Source organism: Danio rerio, chromosome 9 (genome assembly GCF_052040795.2).
Source record: "Danio rerio strain M-AB ecotype USA chromosome 9, GRCz13ab, whole genome shotgun sequence".
In the NCBI taxonomy this organism is placed as follows: Eukaryota; Metazoa; Chordata; class Actinopteri; order Cypriniformes; family Danionidae; genus Danio; species Danio rerio.
Genome location: NC_141029.1, coordinates 3,775,939 through 3,797,500, shown reverse-complemented (window position 1 = coordinate 3,797,500; position 21,562 = coordinate 3,775,939). Strand labels below are relative to the sequence as shown.

At 36.1% G+C, this 21,562-nt stretch overlaps 1 protein-coding gene and 1 long non-coding RNA gene across 28 annotated transcripts in view; one reads left to right on the top strand and one right to left on the bottom strand.

Annotated features, from left to right (window-relative positions):
* tlk1a (tousled-like kinase 1a) overlaps positions 1-21,562 on the bottom strand; it is a 67,663-nt gene that overhangs the window by 12,683 nt on the left and 33,418 nt on the right. For 15 of the 27 annotated variants that reach the window (XM_087266621.1, XM_088651095.1, XM_087266624.1 and 12 more), the window contains 11 exon segments: positions 18,015-18,053; positions 13,657-13,732; positions 12,455-12,498; positions 11,037-11,132; positions 9,317-9,403; positions 8,917-9,009; positions 7,077-7,187; positions 4,665-4,801; positions 4,142-4,330; positions 2,015-2,081; positions 1-14 (listed from right to left, as the gene is read on the bottom strand). The exon segment at positions 1-14 is cut by the window's left edge and continues 84 nt beyond it. In XM_087266621.1, coding sequence (XP_087122747.1) covers positions 1-14; positions 2,015-2,081; positions 4,142-4,330; positions 4,665-4,801; positions 7,077-7,187; positions 8,917-9,009; positions 9,317-9,403; positions 11,037-11,132; positions 12,455-12,498; positions 13,657-13,732; positions 18,015-18,053 — 953 coding nt within the window. 27 annotated transcript variants of the gene reach the window in all.
* On the top strand, positions 7,481-11,132 carry LOC147835212 (uncharacterized). Its single transcript, XR_015499166.1, has 2 exons — positions 7,481-8,105; positions 8,832-11,132. It is a non-coding gene; the product is annotated as an uncharacterized LOC147835212 (long non-coding RNA).

Below are 21,562 nucleotides of genomic sequence, written 5' to 3'. Positions count from 1 at the left end.
ATCTCTGCCTCCTCCTTCAAACATACAGAAATTGTATTCGTTTGACTGTACTTATATAGTTGTCAAATCTTTCTTGAGCAGAAAACATGTATTTGGAGACACTGAACCACAAAACCAATCAAAGGTAAATCTTTTGAAATGACTATTTTTACATCATATGAAATGTAAAATAATTCAGCGTTCCATCTGTGTGTGGTTATTAGGGTAAGAGAATATTAGGCTGGGACGCAATTATTTAAATATTTAAAATCTAAAGTCACAAGAAATAAAATTAAATATTTATCAAACCACCTTTTAAAGCTGTTGAAGTGCTTAGCAATGAATATTACAAATTAAAAATTAAATATTGAAATATATACAATAGTAAACTTCCAAAATATCTATAATTTATTGATTTTTCTAATCAATGAAATATTGAAATACATATTGTAAAGGGGTCAAAATATATTTAAAGTATTTTTACTAATCAAAAATGAAATATATACAGTAGGAAAGTCAAAATATGCATCTTATTTTATTTAATGGTTTTCTGACCAATAAAATATTGAAATATATACAGTAGGAATCTTCCAAAAATCATAATTTAAAAATATTGACTAATCAAATTAAATTTTGAAATACAGTAGGAAACCTCCAAAATATCATATTTTAAAGATATTTACTAATCAGATAGTAAATATTGGGAAAAAAAAAAAAAAATATATATATATATATATATATATATATATATATATATATATATATATATATATATATATATATATATACATATATTAGTAGGTATCTTTAAAATTACCATTATTTTAATTATTTTTACCAATTAAAAAATTAAATATGGAAATAAATAAAGTAGGAAACTCAAAATATTCATCATATTTTAATGATTTTACTAATCAAAATGATATATTGAAATATATATACAGTAGGAATCTTTCAAGTCATAATTTTAATTATGTTTACCAATTAAACATTAAACATTGAAATATTTACAGTAGGAAACTCAAAATATTCATCATGTTTTAATGATTTTTACTAATAGAAATTAAATATTGAAATATATACTCTATATTTCTGAAGGATCATGTGACCCTAAACACGAGTATAGATGCTGAAAATGCAGTTTTGATATCACAGGAACAAATTAAATTTTTAAATATTTAGAGGAAAGAATTTAAATAGTAATAATGTTCATGGATCTAAAACATATAAGACAATCTTTCAATTGTATTTATTGTAAACCAATGTATTAATGTAAACAATTATTTATTGATTGATTAATTGTCGATAATTATTTCAATTGATACACCTTAGCAATGATTGAATAAGCATCTGTATTATAAATGTACATAGTTTTGTAGGCATGTAATGCAGATAAAAAACACAAGAGTTAAAAACTCTACTAAAATGCTTGGAGAAACATATATACAGTTGATGTCAGAATTATTCACCTTCCTGTGATACTTTTTTTCTGTTTTAAATATTTCCCAAATGATGTTTAACGGAGCAAGGAGTTTTCCACAGTATTTCCTATAATGTTTTTTATTCTGTAGGAAGTCTGATGTGTTTTATTTCGGCTAGAATAAAAGCAGATTTTAATATTTTTAAAACCATTTTAAGGTCAATATTATTAGCCCCCTTAAGCAATATTTCTTTTCAATTGTCTACAGAACAAACCATCGTTATACAATGACTTGCCTAATTACCCTATCCTAATTAACCTAGTTAAGGCTTTAAATGTCACTTTAAGCTGAACACTAGTCAAATATTATGTGCTGTCATGATGGCAAAGAAAAAAGAAATCAGTTATTAAAACTATTATGTTTAGAAATATGTTTAAAAGATCATTCCATTAAACATATTGGGGTAAAAATATACTAAGGGCTAATAATTCTGACTTCAACTGTACATACAGCTGTACAGTGTCTTTATTTTACAGATGAGAAACCAGGATGTTATCTTTTTCTTTCTTTTTTGTATGTACAGAAATGCATGTGGATCAAACAGAAGCGCAAACCTTTTTGAGATGTCCGAGTCGGAGTTTGAAGATCTCCTCCTGCTCGTGGTACTCGGCTAATGTTAGTCTGCAGGAAGATCAGAAGAGTAGGAATATAAAAAGCCGTCCCTTCATTCATGCAGCAGGTTAGGATGTTCCAACAGGCAGAGATTCAAACAATCGCACTATTCTGAAAGAGCTGATGCAACTTCTCCACACACCGCTCACTTATAGACTCACATGTGGGAGTCAGAATTGATTTTTACCCGTCGAGGTAAAAAATGCCATACAACTTTTGGCTTATAATAATTCACATTAACCCATTTTAAAAAACAAACATATAAAGATAGAGTACATTTCTGAGAGAAAGAAAATTATATATTTTCCTTTTCTAGTATATATACACTAATAACTGATTGAATTTACAGAAATGGTACTATATTGTGATATGAACTCACCAGCCACTTTATTAGGCACACCTTACTATTACTGGATTGGACCCCCTTTTGCCTTCAGAACTGCCTTAGTCATTCGTGGCATAGATTCAACAAGCTACTGGAAATATTCCTCAGAGATTTTGCTCCATATTGACATGATAGCATCACACAGTTGCTGTAGATTTGTCGGCTGCACATGCTAAACATGTAAACATGTTGTCGGATCCATGCTTCAATGTTGTTGATGCCAAATTCTGACCCGACCCTCCGAATGTTGCAGCAGAAATGGAGACTCATCAGGGCAGGAAACGTTTCTCTAATCTTCTATTGTCCAGTTTTGGTGAGCCTGTGTGAATTGTAGCCTCAGTTTCCTGTGGTTAGCTGACAGGAGTGGCACCCGGTGTGGTCTTCTGCTGCTGTAGCCCATCTGCCTCAAGTTTGGATGTGTTGTGTGTTCAGAGATGCTCTTCTGCAGACCTCGGTTGTAGCGAGTGCTTATTTGAGTTACTGTTGTCTTTCTATCAGCTGGAACCAGTCTGGCCATTCTCCTCTCACATCAACAAGGCATTTGCGCCCGCTGAACTGCTGCTCACTGCATATTTTCTCTTTTTCGGACCATTCTCTGTAAACCCTAGAGATGGTTGTGCCTGAAAATCCCAGTAGATCAGCAGTTTCTGAAATACTCAAGATCATGCCATGTTTAAAGTCACTTAAATCAGGGGTTCCCAAACTTTTCAGCCAGCGACCCCCAAAATGACATTGCCAGTGACTCGCGACCCCCAATTTCCTTTCAGGTTGTTATATATACAGTGGTTATAAATGCAATGGCACACACACACTAATAGACACAAGTCTATTCTTGTTTTAATTTTTTCAATGTATATCAGTGCTGTAAATGGGCAAGAAAGTTTTACCTGGTGTTATAAAATCAATCTGCTGCTTCTGACGCTATTGCTGTGTCTTTAATATAATGTAATTACCCCAGGGGTCACTTTCCAATAGAACTAGTAACTATAAGCAACTATAGTAACTATATAGTAACTATAAAGCATATAGTAACTACAGACGACAATTTTTTTTTCTCTTCAGTAGGTTATGGATAACCTATGGTAATTCTTATGGTTTAAAAAAAAATTAGATTTTTTGAAATCACCAGGCAACCCCCCCCTTGATTGTCCCCCGACCCCCACTTTGAGAACCACTGACTTAAATCACCTTTCTTCCCCATTCTGATGCTCTGTTTAAACTGCAGGAGATCATCTTGGCCATGTCTACATGCCTTAATGCACTGAGTTGCTGCCATGTGATTGGCTGATTAGAATTTTGCGTTAACGAGCAGCTGGACAGGTGTACATAATAAGGTGGCGGTGAGTGTATATATCCTTATCAAGATATGAGAGTACTTTTATCATGATATGAAATTTTTGCCATATTGCAAAGCCCTAAATAAATGCTTTGAGAAAGACCGACCATTTATATTTACTAAAATACATATATCGATAAAACAGGAGGAAGCCTTTTTTATGATAATCCTTTTAAAATCACCAGAAACATCACAAACCTTAGAGTAATAGTGTATGTTTCTGGGAAAACTGCTTCAAATAGTGTGTGAATGTTTGTCACGCATAGAAAGCCATTTCGAGTGTGGATATCAAGAGGGTGCATATTCTGGTGATTTTACAGCAGTTTCCAGCAAATGCCATGTACTCACAGCTGTGGGAGGCTGGGTTTAAGGAAGGGGTCGTTCTCGGAGCCGTTCACAGCCTTGGTTTTGCGTTGTTTGGGCTCAGAGTTTGTGCTGGGCGACTGCGAGCTGCTGGCTGACGGCGGTTTTCTTTTTGCTAACAGCTTCCTCTGTCTCTCGATCTCTTCACGCTGCTGAATGATCCATTCCTGCTGTCTAAAGCAAAACAGACAGTGAAAAACAGCTCAAAGAGTCAACTGAGCAAGTATAATCCTTTCATTTATCCGTGCCACGAATCATGTTTAATGCATCCACTTATACATAGAAGTAGAAGAGATGTTTTAGGGTGCTTTCACCCCTTTTGCCCCCTTAAAGAACGATAAATAGCGAGTATACAATCACAGAGCCTTTTCAAAATGATTTTTCCCCTGAAACAACTAACAAATTACACCGGAATCTGTGGATAGGATGAAGAGGACTTTCAGTGTATATGCAAACATGGAAGTAATCTTTGGACTTGCGCTGTATTAACATTAATCAAGCGCCTTACTTGACGAGGTTCTGGAAAGCGTATCCGTCCGTCCACTGCTCTGTGAATGAGGCTCCGTGTCTGACAGTTGTGAAGTGACCCAAGCGCAGGCGATCCTGCATGCTCTTCTCTCGACACGCCTGCTTCTCCTGTGTGCTCTGGACAAAAACACACACCACTGTCAACTAGGGTTGTAACAGTATGAATTTTTCACGGTATGATAATCGTCTAAAACAATACCACGGTTTGACGGTTTCGCGGTATACGGTATGTTACAAATGTTACAAAATAATAGAACAGTGAAGCAAATTTGACTTTTTCCATATAATATATTTTAGTTACTATAAACAACACCACTTACAATGAACAAATAAAAATAAGAAAATAATAAATAATGTGTCAAAGTCCAAATAAAGTCCAAATAAACATGGTGCAAATCCTCAGAAAAAATAGATATAAATATTTACTATACTATAAATAGTTACATAACGAAACTAGATTCAATATGGAACATCCTTAGGTTCTCTGTGCCAGCATGGATATGGATCTGGTTGTATGCAATGCAGACAAACAGCTGCATCTTCATTTGCGTCTTTTGAAAACAGCAAGAGCAGCAGTTCGTCTTTGCTGTGTCACTGTTTTGTCATGTTTCTGTGCTGCTTTGCATGCAAAAGTACTTAGTATGAGAATTATTTCATGCAAAACTTTTTTTTTTGCGTTTTATTTAGCCGCGCATAAATGTATGCCTATCTCTCATTCCGTGTTGTTCAAAAAGCTCAGTGTTGGTCCACAAACAAAAGTGAAACCTATGCTTATTGGTTGTGATATAGCGAGTTTGAACCAATCTGGGCATGGAGGAGGGACAATGCATCAATGTATCATGTCTGATTTGTCCGGAGACACAGTGACGAGCGTTTCTTTGTCAAATCAGCGTTGTCAAATGTTGATGACGTAACCGCACTGATTCCGGAGCCTCTGAAAGTCCGAATGTTATGTGATACAGCACTGGAAAGCTGAGATTCTCTTCTTTATGCCAATCTTTGAATTGTATGAATCGGATCAGTGGATCAAAAGTTATTAAACATTTAAGAGCAATACTTATTTTTAGCCGCGGGCGGCTGTCTCGGTCTTTAAGGGTTAAAACCGTTGATATGCAATTGTTCATGGTATGATAATCGTGCACGTTCAAACCGTGGTAAACCGTCATACCGGTATATTGTTACAACCCTACTGTCAACATCTGAATCATGTCTTACTTAGAAGTGGATAAATGACAGAGTTACAACAACAACCTTAAAAATGCAGTATGTAAGTTTGAGACCCAGTGGTTGAACTAGGTATTGCACTCCTGGATCAAAACATTTTCACTCGGCTCCACGAAGTCCACACACACACACGCAGGTTGCCAGATTGACATGAGTCTGCCTAACTATCGAGCATAAAGGCTGATTTAAGGCTGATTTAAGATGTTTTCCAAATAATGCAACAGCACACGACAGAAGGAATATTTTCCATAGTAAAAGTAGTTTTTGATCAAACCAACAGCTGAAATTTATATTTTAGAAACGACTTCTATTTCTCACAGCTGAACAACAGGATAAACTGATCAGCTCAGGTCCAGCTTGTGTGCTTTATTCAGTGTTAAATGCTAATAATGCGAGTTTGAATGCCATTTTACATTATATTTATTGCCATACTACTGAAAACAGCATCAGACAGTCCACCTCAGATCTTGCAAATAAAACAAACCCTTTGAAATTGAACTTTAGAACTGATATATCAGTGATTCAGCATCTACATTTAATAATGTTGAAAGTGGTTTAATATGTACTAATTAGATTATAAACCTTAACATTTTACTGGAGTGCAGTGAGTGCACTATTCTGTGCTTCTGAATGGCTGTATTTCTTCTGGTGCAAACAGATAAATTGCTTATTGCAAATCTCGTCACATAGCGTGTTGTTAGGACACGGGGTTATAATGTAACCTGCTCACCTAATGTTTACTTTCATAATATTTTTATTATTTGCTAATTAATAACCACCTCATGTGGAACTCTGAATCTCATTTCGGAGGCTGCTACTGTCTACCAGAGGTCGCATTTCGGTCACGGATGCCTACTGTGAGAGCCTTTATGACTAAATGAATGAAATAAGCGGTTTTGCACCAAGGCAACCCGGAGTGCTGAAATACAATTGGCTAAACTGGCATTGGGTGGGTTAAATGACCAAAACAAAAAAAAAATACGTTCCAGCACGTAAAGCACATTTTCAAGGCAGAATATCTGACTTCAGCAGTTTTTCAGATAAACAAGCATTTTCACTTAGCATGTTTCTTAAATATCTGCAAACATATTATGGTATTTTTATGCTTTAGAGGAGTCAAAGCACTTTTAAACACACATTACATCTCACATTCAAACCTCGCAATTACCTTCTCAATCAGAAGCTTCTTGCTCATAGTGATGCACTTGTTTAAACGTTCCTTGTATTTTTCTAGAAGCTTCTGTTGTTCGTCAATTTGTCTCCTAAGATCACAGTTTGCCTGCGGAGAACAGAGAGGGTTTATATTTATTAAAACACTTGGAAAAAATATACACATACAGTTGAAGTCAAAATGATTCGCCGTCCTGTAAATTTCTTTCTTTTTCAAATATTTCCCGAATGATGTTTAACAGAGCGAGGAATTTTTTACTAGTATTTCCTATAACATTTTTTTCTTCTGGAGAAAGTCTAATTTGTTTTAGTTCGACTAGAATAAAAGCAGTTTTAATAAAAAAAATAATAATAATTTTAAGGTCAATATTATTAGTCCCCTTAAGCAATATTTTTTTTGATTGTCTACAAAACAAACCACTGTTATACAATAACTTGCCTAATTACCCTTCCTTCACCTTAATTAACCTAGTTAGGCCTTTAAACGTCACATTAAGCTGAATACTAGTATCTCAAAAAATATATAGTAAAATATTATATACTGTCAACATGGCAAAGATTAAATAAATCAGTTATAAGAAATGAATTATTAAAACTATTATGTTTAGAAATGTGTTAATTTCTAAATCTCTCCATTAAACAAAGTAGGGAAAAAATATAAAGTGGGCAAACAATTGACTTCAACTGCATTGACACTTAAAAAAAAATATTTATAAAATAGAGTCATAATATGAAATATGCACACCTCATTGCTGATTTTTTGGAGGGAAAATATAAAAAAACTACCTCAAACTCAAAGGTGATTTTTTTCCCCCCAATACAAAACTATTTTAATTTACTATAGCAAACAGACTTTCTTAAGAAAACTCAAGCACAATGCACATGCGTTAAAAAGGTGTTATTAGCATGTTAAAAAAAGACAACAGGTCTCTTTTTACACCATACAAGGACAACTTTTTTTATTCTTTAATTACTTTTGTGTCGCCTATCCAAGTTTTAGGAACAACAAATAATAACTTGAGTTCTAGTTGATCATTTGGTATCAGAAGTGGCTTATATATAAGGCAAAGGCCTCTAGATTACGCTTATTTTACCAAAATAAAATATGATCATGCCTCGACTTTTATTGATTTCATTAGGACAGTAAGGTCTGACTTTGCTTAGACAAGAGTCTTGTCAGTTAACAAAAATAATGTCCAGTATAGAATATAAAGTCATGCTGCAGTGTAAACAGAATGAATATTGTGTCTGACTGCATCATCTTGGAGGACTGCATCCATACATCTCTGCACTGACTCATCAAGATTCTTTGGATTCATCGACAATGCCCCTTCATCTTACCCCAGGCATGCTCAATAATGTTCATGTCTGGTGACTGGACTGGCCAATCCTGGAGCACCTTGATCTTCTTTGCTTTCAGGAGCTTTGATGTGGAGGCTGAAGTATGAGAAGGAGCACTATCCAGCTGAAGAATTTGCCCCGTCCTGTGGTTTGTCATGTAATGGGCAGCACAAATGTCTTGATACCTCAGGCTGTTGATGTTGCAGATCTCTCGCACGCCCCCATACTGAATGTAACCCCAAACGTGACTGATTTCTGTGAGAATCTTGGGTCCATGTGGGTTCCAGTAGGTCTTCTGCAGTATTTGTGATGATTGGGATGCGGATCAACAGATGATTCATCAGAAAAAAATTTACCTTCTGCCACTTTCCCAAATGATCAACTAGAAGTCAAGTTATTATTTTGCTCTTAGTTGCTCTGACAATTGGAATCGACGATAAGACTAGGTCAGGTAGTGTAGTAGTATAGTGTAATACACAATTATTGTCCCTTCTTACCCGCAGCAGATCATCTATCCTGCCCTCCTTCTTCTCAAGATCCAGGTTCTTATTGCTCTCTATAGTGGCCAATTTCATCACAGTCAGGTCAGTCTGCAGGAAGAAAAAAAACACACACAAACATATGCAATTCAACACAATTAATAATATTTCTGTATCTGCATTTTTCTGTTCAAATAAAACTAAATTTAAAGCAAAAAAAAAAATTCTTTGTTATAAGCAAGCAATTCAAATGGAAACTTGCCACACTTCATCTGTCTCATCAATTGTTGTTTTAATAATTTATCGTTATCTTTATCAATATCATTTATTGACTGTTGTGATCTAATGACCGTATAACTTCTAAAACCATTCCCAAAGCCAATCATCATTCATTATAAACAGGAATACACTGTCCCACCTGAACACTTTTGACCGCTATGTGTCTAGAAGAAATCATAGAGTCCCCAAAACACAAACTGGTGGGAGACGAGCTGCTCTGTCGAGTCTGAAACGCACAATTACACAAATCGCACAATATTAGATTCAACTGTGTAGCAGTAAATGCACAAGAAGGCAGTTTGGCTGAAATAAACATAGTTCGGAAACATACACATACAATCTGTGACTTGTATGTTTGTGTGTTTATGTCACTAGGTTAGTTGTTTTGCAGTGTGCGTGTTCGAGATGTATTTGACTTTGATGCATAATAATTGGACTAACATTACACTGCATTAAACATGTACAGAGACATCACCTATATGCTTTATATCTGCAGGATCACTATGTTTATATTTAATAACTTTAACTCTTAAAAGCAAATAGTTACTGGTTAATTAGTTAAAAGTAATTAGTAACTAATGAAGTTATGGTAACTAATAACCTTAACTTTTCCAAATTTGATTATAAATGCAATAATGTGCACTCTTTGTAAAGCTGCTTTGATACAGTAATTATTGTGAAAAGCACTACACAAATAAACTTGAATTGAACAATAGCCTTCATTTTGGGCGACCCAACCAGAAGTGATTTTCCTTAAAATCCCCATTTCTGATCGCATCGTGCAAGGCACCACCTAATACCAGGGATAATTTATCTTTTCTAAATTGTATTAATACTTAACATAGAGATGCACTAAAATTTAAATTCTGAGCCGAAATAGAAAAATTATGGATGATTTGGCCAAAAACCAAACCAATAGTTGAGCAAACTTTATTTTTCTAGTGAGCATGTGAAGTTCATTGATTAGTATGGGTTCATGAATGGAATATCTACAGAGTGTAATCTTGTGACCCATGGTAAGCGCTGATCTTGCACATTGGTTGCGGCAGCAACAACACAGCCTTTGCAAGGCCCATTGAAATGAATGGTTTTCATAGCGTAGTGCTTTTCGCATCCAGTGTGAAAGGCACTTCATGCAGTGTGATGACTACAGCTAACATTTTCATGGTCACCAGATTTAACTAACTATAAAGCAACATTAATTTTAAATCAGGCACCTTTGTATTTCACACCTCAGGAAATAAAATATTAAGTTCCACATAACAGCTTCACGTTGTCCCAACACAAATTGGTTAACTTAATGTTTTCTCCACATTTAAGTGGATTTAACATAACAATTAAGTTGTCCCCAAAAAACTTGAGAATTGAATTGGTTCAACTTTTTTTTATGGTTTAAACAAGCAGTAAAAGTAGCTTTTTGAGAGTATGTAGCGTCATAAACGCCCTTACTGTACCTAACATTTCACTTATATGTAAAAATAACATTAAAATGTCATTTTCAAAAAGGTTTCATAAAATTAGTTGAATTCAATACTGATAATATTCAAATGCGGTTTCTGATATATTGATCAAATGTGCATTGTTTAATTAAACTTTGTTTTTTGACAATTGAGTACAATTGTTGAAATAACACCATGAACAAATTTAATTTCAAATTTCAAGCACTTTCGAGGACCTGCCTTTGTTTTTTTAAGTACTTGAAAATCAAGTGTGGAAACCCTGAGGAGAGCAAAACCAGTGCGCTGAACATCGCAGCAAAGCATAAGCTTTTTTTCGCCTCATATTTTCATCCAAAAAGCTAAAATGCCATTTTTGGTCGATAACTTCAGTGTATCAGTAAGAATGTGTGCGTGACGTACGCTGGATCCTGGCGCAGAATGGGAATGTGAGTTCTGGGGAGAACGGATGACCGGCGGTAGACCTCTTACTGGACTGGAGCCGTTACCGCCGTGAAACTACAGAAAGAGGGAAATACTCTAATTGAGACCTACCTATGGACTTAAAGACACCACTCCAGTAAGGGTTAGTTCACTCAAAAATGAGTATTTTGTTATTAATTACTCATCTTCTTCCTGACTTTCCAACCCCCATGTTCATCTTTAGGACACAAATTGAAGTTTTTTAGATAAAGTACAAGAACTCCTTCATCCTCTAGAGATAGCAACCCTCCTCAGACATCCGAGAGAGATGAGAGAACCAAAAACATTGTCCAAAAACTCCATGTGATTTCAGCGGATCAACTGTAATCATACAAAGTGTACCATAAATACAACACTTGCATACTTCAACTGCAATATTTCATTTTGCCCATAGTAATATAAACCAATAAATAATATTTATAAGTTTGGTACACAAAAGTGTTATTGGAGCTTCGTATAAATTCAGTTGAACCACTGAAGTCACATGGAATGTTTCAATCATATTTTGGCTTCTTTCCATGTATTCTGAACATCTTAGAACTGCTGCTGTCTATGGAGGATGAGGGAGCTCTCAGATTTCATCTAAAATATCTTTATTTGTGTCCTGAAGATGAACGAAGGTCTCAGGGGACTGGAACGACATGAGGGTGAGGGATTAATAACAGAATTTCCATTCTTGGTTAAACTAATCCTTTAACAACGTTACAAAAATGAGGTGGAGAAGAAAAATCGCTTTGGATTTTAGTAAGGAAATAAAAATTTGAAAGTGATTTAAACCCTCAGCAACACTTGAAATGGTTTGTTTGTGCTTGTCCATACCGAAAAGTTAAGCAGACTCAAAACTGAAGCGTGTTCTAGAAAAACCTGCCTAAAACTAAACAATGATCATTTTTAAATTAATATTAAACATCATTTTTTGGTTTTAATTAATATAAATGTGCTTATATAAAATGTGATACACAGTATCTTCTTGTGTCTAGCTCAAGAGTTTGCAATCTAAATATGTAATGTATTATAATACACTAAAACATATATTACAATATTTATCATAAAATAATCATCTTTCATTAAAAATTATTTTACTCTATAATATTTTCTCCACCTTCTCCAAATGTCTTTGTCTGATGCTTCTTAGATGAGAAATCAATATTAATCTCATTGATTTAAAAATTCCTTACACAAAACAATCTAATCACAACAAATTAAATCCATGCTTACAAATGCCGTTTACAATTTAGTTTTTATCTCCCAAGTTGCAGAGTGTTTATATCTGTTCTGCTGTCATTTAATTAAGCCGATGCCAAAGGTTTATCACATGCTGTCATTTACTTGCCCTCAAATTACTAACAAGTACTTACATCAAAATAATCGCTAATTTTGGGTCCCCGGATGACAGACTTCCCTATGAGAAGGAAAAAAGACATATGATTAACATTAAGAATTATGTAGAGAACATACTAGAAGACAGAAAGAGAGAGATTCATAAACCTAGCTAGATACAGACAGACAGACAGACACATAACACTATAGATATATAATACATAAAATAATATATAACACGACAGACAGACAGACAGACAGACAGACAGACAGACAGACAGACAGACAGACAGAGATGGATGGATGGATGGATGACAGACAGACACACATGACAGAGATAGATAGATAGATAGATAGATAGATAGATAGATAGATAGATAGATAGATAGATAGATAGATAGATAGATAGATAGATAGATAAATGATGGATGGATAGATGGATGGATAGATGGATAGATGACAGACAGACAGATAGATAACAAGATAGACAGACAGACACACACATAACACGACAGATAGACAGACAGACAGACAGATAAACACGACAGACAGCCAGACAGAAAGATAGAGATAGACATAACACGACAGACAGATAAAGAGACAGACATGACACGACAGACAGACAGACAGACAGATAGATAGGATAGATAAAACATGACAGACAGACAGACAGACAGACAGACAGACAGATAGATAGATAGATAGATAGAACATGACAGACAGACAGACAGACAGACAGACAGACAGACAGATAGATAGATAGATAGATAGAACATGACAGACAGACAGACAGACAGACAGACAGACAGACAGACAGACAGACAGACAGACAGACAGACAGACAGACAGACAGACAGACAGATAGATAGATAGATAGATAGATAGATAGATAGATAGATAGATAGATAGATAGATAGATAATGATAGAAAGATGGACAGATAGACAGGCAGGCAGGCAGGCAGACAGACAGACACAGATAGATAGATAGATAGACAGACAGACAGACAGATAGATAGACAAAGAACACGAGAGATAGAAAGACAGACAGATAGATAGATAAAAGCTATAAGCTTAATTTAAAGGCTTAACAAGGTTAATTAGGTTAACTGAATAAGCCATTTAACAACAGTACTTTGTTCTGTAGCCAACCAAATCATAGAGAAAGACAAACAGATTTCAAGTTTTATGTGAAGAACATACTAGGAGGGAGAGAGAGAGAAAGAGTGAGCAAGCGTTTACCCTGACTGCTCTCTGATTGGATGTCAGCTTTCCTCTTCCTGCCCCGTGACGATTCCGAGTGCTTCTTTTCGGGAGTCTATTGAGAGATATTACATTCATCCACCATTTGTTATGAATTTATTCAGCTCTTATTTCTGCACTCTATGCACGATAGCGCTGGCCTCAGCAACAAGCACCGAGCAGCACATTTAAATTCGCCGTCTCCCGAGAGCCAATCGCAAACCCAATCTCTGAATATCAGCTCAGAGTAAAAGGAGACATATTGTGTGTCTTCAAAACAGTGTTTAATGACTCTTGAGTGGAAATGGCTCTAAGAATACCCCTAATGTGAGAGTGCATAATCCGGGGGGCCTGCGCCAATAATCGCAGTCTATTTTCGGTCTCGCTGGGGGAAATGGATGCTGAAATATCCTGCTCTTTTTCAGCGCAGACAAAGAGGGGTGTGCTGCCAAGGGCATCTTTGCATTCTGATCAGACAAGCAGTTCTCGCTCGCTGGCTTGGACTGAAACCTCCATGTCTGCCACCCAAAGTCCAACACAGATTCTGATACCCAGACACCAGCAGATAAACAGTAGCTGTGTTTCCATCCACAGATGCGAATTAACTGGCATAATCGCATCAAAGACTAGCAAATAAAGCAGCGTTTCCATCTAACGGGTAAAAGAGAACAAAATCGCCACTTCCTGATCAACTGGCGCCAAAATCGATAATTTGAATTTGCTATGGCAGGAGAAGCCACTGTGGGCCTTACTTGATTTTTATAAACATTTAATTAAAGATTTGCAATGACCAAACAGAGGAACAGGTATCTCATGTCATCATATACAGTATATACGCAAATTATTCATAACCCCTTACATTTTTCACTTTGTTATATTTAGGGTTGGGTACCGAAACCAGTACCTTGCAGGGCTCGAAATTGCGACCATTTTGGTCGCATATGCGCCCGAAAATTAATCTATGCGACCTCATAATATATTTTGCCGCATTAGTGCGACTGCAGATAATGGTTGTAGTGCGACCTGTTTAGATTTTTTGTAAAAACATGCTGAATCGCTCTTCCCTGCCACTATATTGGTTTATATTAGCTGTCAATCACTCAAGGTATTCCGCTGTCAGATGACGGGGAAGGAGCTTTAATGACCACGGGAAATACAAACGGCTGAAGAGTGAAAACTTGAAGCACGCAGGTTTGCAAACCCCACCTAAAGTTGAGGGCGCAGATGAGAGCGATCATGAAACGTGATGGATATAGATCTGCCAGCTGAGATCAATCGAGTACGTGTTTTTCGTAGAAGGTGCCCGAATCTCGATGCGTTGCATTCACTGCGTATTCAGCGCAAATGTCCGCTAAAAGTCTAATCTAATATTGTACATATCATCGCCAAAGAAGCTCGCCTTTACTAAGTTTACACTGAAACTGCGGCTCATCATAACAAACAGAGGTATTGCGCCGGTGGTCACAAGAATCCTGCTCAACCTGCTCATATATTGGGTCGGCTGACTCGCCTGCTTTCCACTAGCACAACTGAAACCAAAACTTTTAATAGTGATAGAAGTGAGACTTTACTTACTTTCTTTTGTCTATTCTTTTTTGAGGTGTATATTATTTTTTAATTCATTTACTGATGACTGCTTTGCAGCTTTCAGCATTGAATTAAATTATTTATTATAATCTTTAGTTTGTTTTGTAGCAGAAATATTATTTATTAAATTGACATTCATATAAAACAGCAATACAAAACAAATATTTCTTATTGCAATGCTTCATTTTTGTTTGATGCAAACTATACATTTATTTTCCATAAAGTATCAGACTTTTATAGCAGATATTTATGCACGTTCAAGGCAGCATCATAATGAGAAATGCAATTCATTGTTACTATTATTGTCATTTTCTTCAATAATATTCTATAATTATTAGACATTCATTTTTGAATTATTGCACACAAATATCAAGTCATCACAGCATTAGTTAGATAGTTGTTTCTGGTTTTTGTTAGTCCTATTGATGTTGTTTTAAAATACAATAAATCCCTTAAAAAACAATTTGCAGCGGTGCTCATTCATTTTGGTGGGTGCTCCTAAATTTTTTCTGGTGCTCCTAAATTTTTTTGGTGCTCCTAAATATTATAAGTCGGGAGCACCGGTGCTACCAAGTAAAGTTAATTTCGAGCCCTGCCTTGGTAACCGGTATTTACCGGTATTAAATCAGCGTATGAATTTCGGTGCCTAATTTCGGTGCTGCGGCAAGGATGTAAGAAGCATCAAAGGGGTGCATGAAAAAAGGCACACATAGGCGTTGTGTCACACAATCACTAAACATTTCATTCTAAACAACTTTGAGGAATACGGACAGGCGATATTAGGCATTTGTTATTGTCGCTAGGGAACAGACGCATCCAACGTAGTACAGCGCATTCAGCCTGGTTTTCGGTGAGCGAGCGCGACACTCTTCAGATTTACACGAGTGATCGCGTTCATCCAATTTGCTTAAACTAAGCATTCTAAAGCGTATTTTACAAGCAAGGATTCTTACACAGCAACTGTCTTTACAAAAGTTGCGTGTAAGGGGGAAACATGTCAAACTTAATGACACATTTGAGGGCTCAAAGGCAGAGCAATGCCTCTCTCGTGTGCAGGTGCTTATTATATTTCAAATGGTCCAATATTATAATTTTGCTTAGTTCGGTATTTCACGTGTAGCAATTCCAAAGTTTGCCAGTAGGTTGTGCTTCATCAATGCGCCTAAAACAAGTTAACAAGGACAATACTAAAAGTGAAACTGGCATTATATTGGATAATCTTTTCCACATTATTCGTCTTTCATAAATGAAGATCAAGACAACTAAATTACAATTAGTGAAACGTGAAAATGCTCAGGTGTGAGTTATTTACAGACTTTACAGACAAAGTGTAAATATCTTGATGGTTCTGTGGGTCTCGTCTATCATATCTGACCTTTAAATTGTATTTTCTATTGGATTCTGATCAGGTGATTGGCTGGGCCATTTTACTAGATTTCCTTTCTCTTAAAGCATTTGAGAGTTTCCTTGTCTGTGTTTTGGATCATTGTCTTGCTGAAATGTCCACGCTGGTTTCATCTTCATTCTCCTACTAATGTAGATGTTGGACTGAAGCAGGTGATATTCATTCACACTGATGAAGAGATCAGCTGCTGTCTGGGCTCTCGCTGCCTTACTATACCACCCTTTCTTCATGTGTTCAATATTATTTCCCTGTGTCATTTAATTTTATTACACATAACTTCATTTGTAAACTGTAAAAAAAAATTCAAGCCAACAGCACCTCTTGAGGCTGGTTATTTATCACCTATGACATCGACTTGGTATCCATACCGAGGTATTACATTGCGGTATTGTACTGAATCTAAAATTATGGTATTAAGCCATCTCTACAGTGAATAAAAAAGGTATACATTGTTTAATAAGTTTGTGTAAACAAAGTGTTAAAGAAAACACTCAAGTGATTTCAGCAAAGTAATCCAGTTCAGCAAACAAAAAATTGCCTTGCCTAATTTTAACAGCAATTGGTTGCCTCCTAGCGTTTTTCGCTTGACATTTGCATCAAGAAATGCCCAACCTTTCTGATGCACTCGGTTGCACTCAACTGGTTTCAATCCCATAATGCACTGCACAAGTTTACTCTCAACTTATATATGAATGAACTAAAAACGCTTGCTATGCTGCGATTGCACTGTACCGGTGGAAACACACCGTAAGAACCAAAACAACATTTCAGATAATTGACAATAGCCGTTCTGCTGCTTTGTCCAATAAAGCAGTCCATCGCACCCAATTTCACCATCACATGATCGGTTAAAACAAAAAGCGCACTACTTTTTTGACGCACATGCTCGAATTTATTCTATAAAAGTGTTAAAGTCTTAGTTTAGGTGCAATTTTTCTTAATGGTTTAAAAAAATTAAAGCACATATTAGCATTTCCAAATCTTTATGCAACAATACAAAATACACATAAAAAAGTTGCTGGAAACATAGCTAGTGTTCTGCACATGCGTTTGGAGCACAATAATAAACACTGCCTCATCTACATGTTGATTCAAATTCTAATCTTAATAGCCATGAAACAGAAACACAGAACTTTCAAAACTGACATGGTCCATCAACCCTGTATACAATATGTGCTGCCTTCATGTTATAATTTCTCATACATCTAACCTAAATCTGAGGTTATTGTCAAAATGATAAAGTATCATGTGGAAATCACATCACATCTCTTCAAAGAGAGGACCGTGAACGTGACTGTGCCGAGAGCCTCCAAAAGCATCATTTATGTCTCTTCAATTCTCACATGACCGGGACAAAGAGACTTACTGAATACGCAGGAGAACTTCCTCTTTTCCCATCTGAACCCTGCAAGAGAAAAAGAGGAAAAGAGAATGAGCTGAGAGGAAAAGGGAAATGTATAGGACGAAGAAAAATTGGAGGCAAAAGAAACAAATAAAAATGCATAAGGGAAATTTAAATGAGACAATAAAAGGAAAAGGATTAAGAAAAAGGACAAGTGTGACCCGATCTGATGATCTCAAGTGTCAATTTTGGTAATTGAGATTACATCATCTGAAAGATGAATAAATAAGCTTTAATGTAATGCATAAATAACCAGTGATGTTTACATTTCTTTTAAGATGGAGCAAGATTTGAAGAAAATGGCCTTTAAAATGGTCCAAATCCCATTCTTAGCAATCCATATTACTAATCAAGGATTGAGTCTTGTTATATTTGTGAAGCTTAAAATAAAAATCGATACCGTTGACTCCTAGTGAATTATATAGCTACTCCCCCAAAAAACAGCTGTTTATCATAAGGGTTTTTTTTTGGAAATGAATGTAAAAAGAATAAAAAATAATGTGAAACAAAAGCAGCAGGAAAACAAATGAAGAGAAAAGAGAAACAAAAATGAGGCATGAAAAGAAAAGACAAGAGAAAAGAATCAGGTAAAGAAAAAGAAGTGAGAAAGAGATTAGAAACTAGACGAAAAAGCAAAGAGGAAAGGCTAAAGATTGTAAGTAAGAGTTGGATAAAAAGACAGCCAATGCCTTTTGCACGCTGGAGAGACTTATTTCAGTATGTTGAAGTACAGATGTATAAATCTACATTTGCTGACAGACAGTTTGAGCTACTTATCAAAATTATGGTAATTATCGGCTTGAAAATATTAAATTGGATGAACCTTTTTTAGTCTTATGCCTTACCCAGAACAAAAATACATATACAGTTGAATCCAGAAGTATACATACACTGTATAAACAGGCACATAACCGTAAAAAAAAAAAATCAGATGTTAATGTGACTAAGCTTTTTCTCTTTCAGGTAAATTAGGATTATAAATTTGTTTCTGTTATGCTTAATAGCAGAATAATGAGAGAGTTGTTATAACAACTTCTTGACGTTTACATACTATAAGAATATTCTGCCTCTGAAAAAGCTTAGATGATGGTGTCAAGGTTTTGGAAGTTTCTGATTGGCTAATTAACAACATTTGAGTTTATTAACTGTAGAATAGTATTTATGGAAACTTCAAACACACTGCTTCCTTGTGTGACAACATGGTCAAATCAACAAGTCAGAATCAACAACTAAAAGCCAGATTACAATTTGCTAAATTACACTGGGAAAAAGACTCATGTTTAGAGACATGTCCTGTGGTCTGATGGAACCAAGATTGAACAGTTTGGCCATAATGACCAGTGATACATTTGGAGGACAAAGGGGAAAGCTTACAAGCCAAGGAACACCATCCCAACTGTGAAGAATGGGGGCGGCAGCATCATGTTGTGGGGCTGTTTTGCTGCAGGAGGGACTGGTCCACTTCACAGCATAGATGGCATCATGAAGAAAGAACATTATGGAGAAATACTGAAGCAACATCTCAAGACATCAGCCAGGAAGTTAAAACTTGTCCACAAATGGGTCTTCCAAACAGACCATGACCCTAAGCATACTGCAAAATTAGTTCAAATGTGCTTTTAAGGACAACAGAGTGATTGTTTTGAAGTGGCCATCACAAAGCCCTGATCTCAATCCTATAGAAAATGTGTGGGCAGAGCTGAAAAAGCTTGTGCGAGCAAGACAGCCAACAAATCTGACTCAGTTAAAGCAATTCTGTCAGGAGAAATGGGCCAAAATACCTTCAAACTATTGTGAGAAGCTTGTGGAAGGATACCCAAAACATTTGTTATACAGTTTAAAAGCAAAGCTAAAAAAATATTAAGGAAATGTATGTAAACTTTTGACTGTCTAGAAATTAATAAAAAATTCCCCAAAAAAATACTCTCATTATTCTGGCATTTAGCAAATGTAAATCATTTAGGTAATCCTAACGGACCTAAAATAGTAAACGTTTAGTATGATTTACCATCAGACTTTTTTTTTTTTTTAAACGGTTATGTTCCTTTATTTAGAGTAAATGTAAACTTCTGGTTTCTACTGTAAACACGTTTAGATCATTTACTTTAATCAATACTATACTATTGGAACGTGAAGAGACTTTCAACCAGCACAACAAAACAGCACCTACTGCACATTTAAATTGCAGCATGTTAAACTCTCTCTGCCATTATAGGACAGGGCTTTCTTATTGAGCATCATTCCCTCATAGCAAATTAACAGTAAGAGGGGGGTGGCTAGGAATTTTGTGTCTGAATGGTCAAACTGACATCAGAGAAGGACCAACACTCCAAACACAGAAGCAAATGCTCAGACCTTGATTGAAGATTACCAAAACAATAGATTAAATTAACCGAGATTAATTCTCAATGGATTAAATTACACAAATAGCTTGCCTACCAATAAATAATAATGTGTGCTAGCTAAATAACCATCAAAGATTTGGATTTCGCAAGGATTTTAAATGAAATGAAAACAAAAGAAATTGATAATTGCATGGCGAAAATTTAAACAGACAGAAAAGGTAAGCAGGAGCAAGAGGAGGAAAAGAAGTGAGTGTTTTAGACGCGAGTGGGTCAGGAGCTGCAGACTATAGGACTGAAGCTGGTGTTTATAATTAGCCCTCAGTGACAATGACAGAATGTCACGGTGGCCCTAACGAGGCGGCGCAGGCTGATATTGATGTTCTGCACGCTCCAAACTGGCACTTTCAGGTCACAACGGCCACGAGCGCAGAATGAGCAACACAAAGAAACACATTCGCCATCACACCCAACTCACCACCACCACCGTCATCCCATTACCAAAGCTCCAATATAAGATGCTGACCACATACAAACGCAAAGCAGAGAGCATTTCATCTGCCAGTCTTCATTTATCGGCAACTACAGAGGAAGACGGCTCTGAAATATATAGATTACATAATCTCCATTCCTGCCACAGAGAATGTAAATCCATGATACACATATATTCAAATCCGTCATGAATATGCAAATCACATGGCATTAAATTATCATGTGCTTGAGGCTGCAGGTGTTGGGGGCTGTGATTAGTGTTGGGGGGGATTATAAGTAATCTAGCGTATATAGTCTAAGGTGCGGAAGTAGGAGAGTTTTGGTATCAGTTGTGATGTGTGCGGCAGCTAGATTGTAGTGTGTGTTTCTACAGTATCTAGGTGTCTGACATGTGGCATAATAAGCAGCTCACAGCCACACGAGAGGAGTTTATTCTCAAGCTCCCAGTTCACTTTCTCTCTCTCTCTTCATAACTCGCTCCATTGGCTCCCTCCCCTCGCTCTGATTTATGTCACAGCAGGTGTGTTGTGGGGGGAGGGGAGGACAATTCCCCTTACTATGATGCTTCGTGTGTGTGTGTGTGTGTGTGTGTGTGTGTGTGTGTGTGTGTACATATGTAGTGCTTTGCCTGCTGATGGTTTAACTATCGGGGGTTATAACAGATGCCAACCCAGCTTG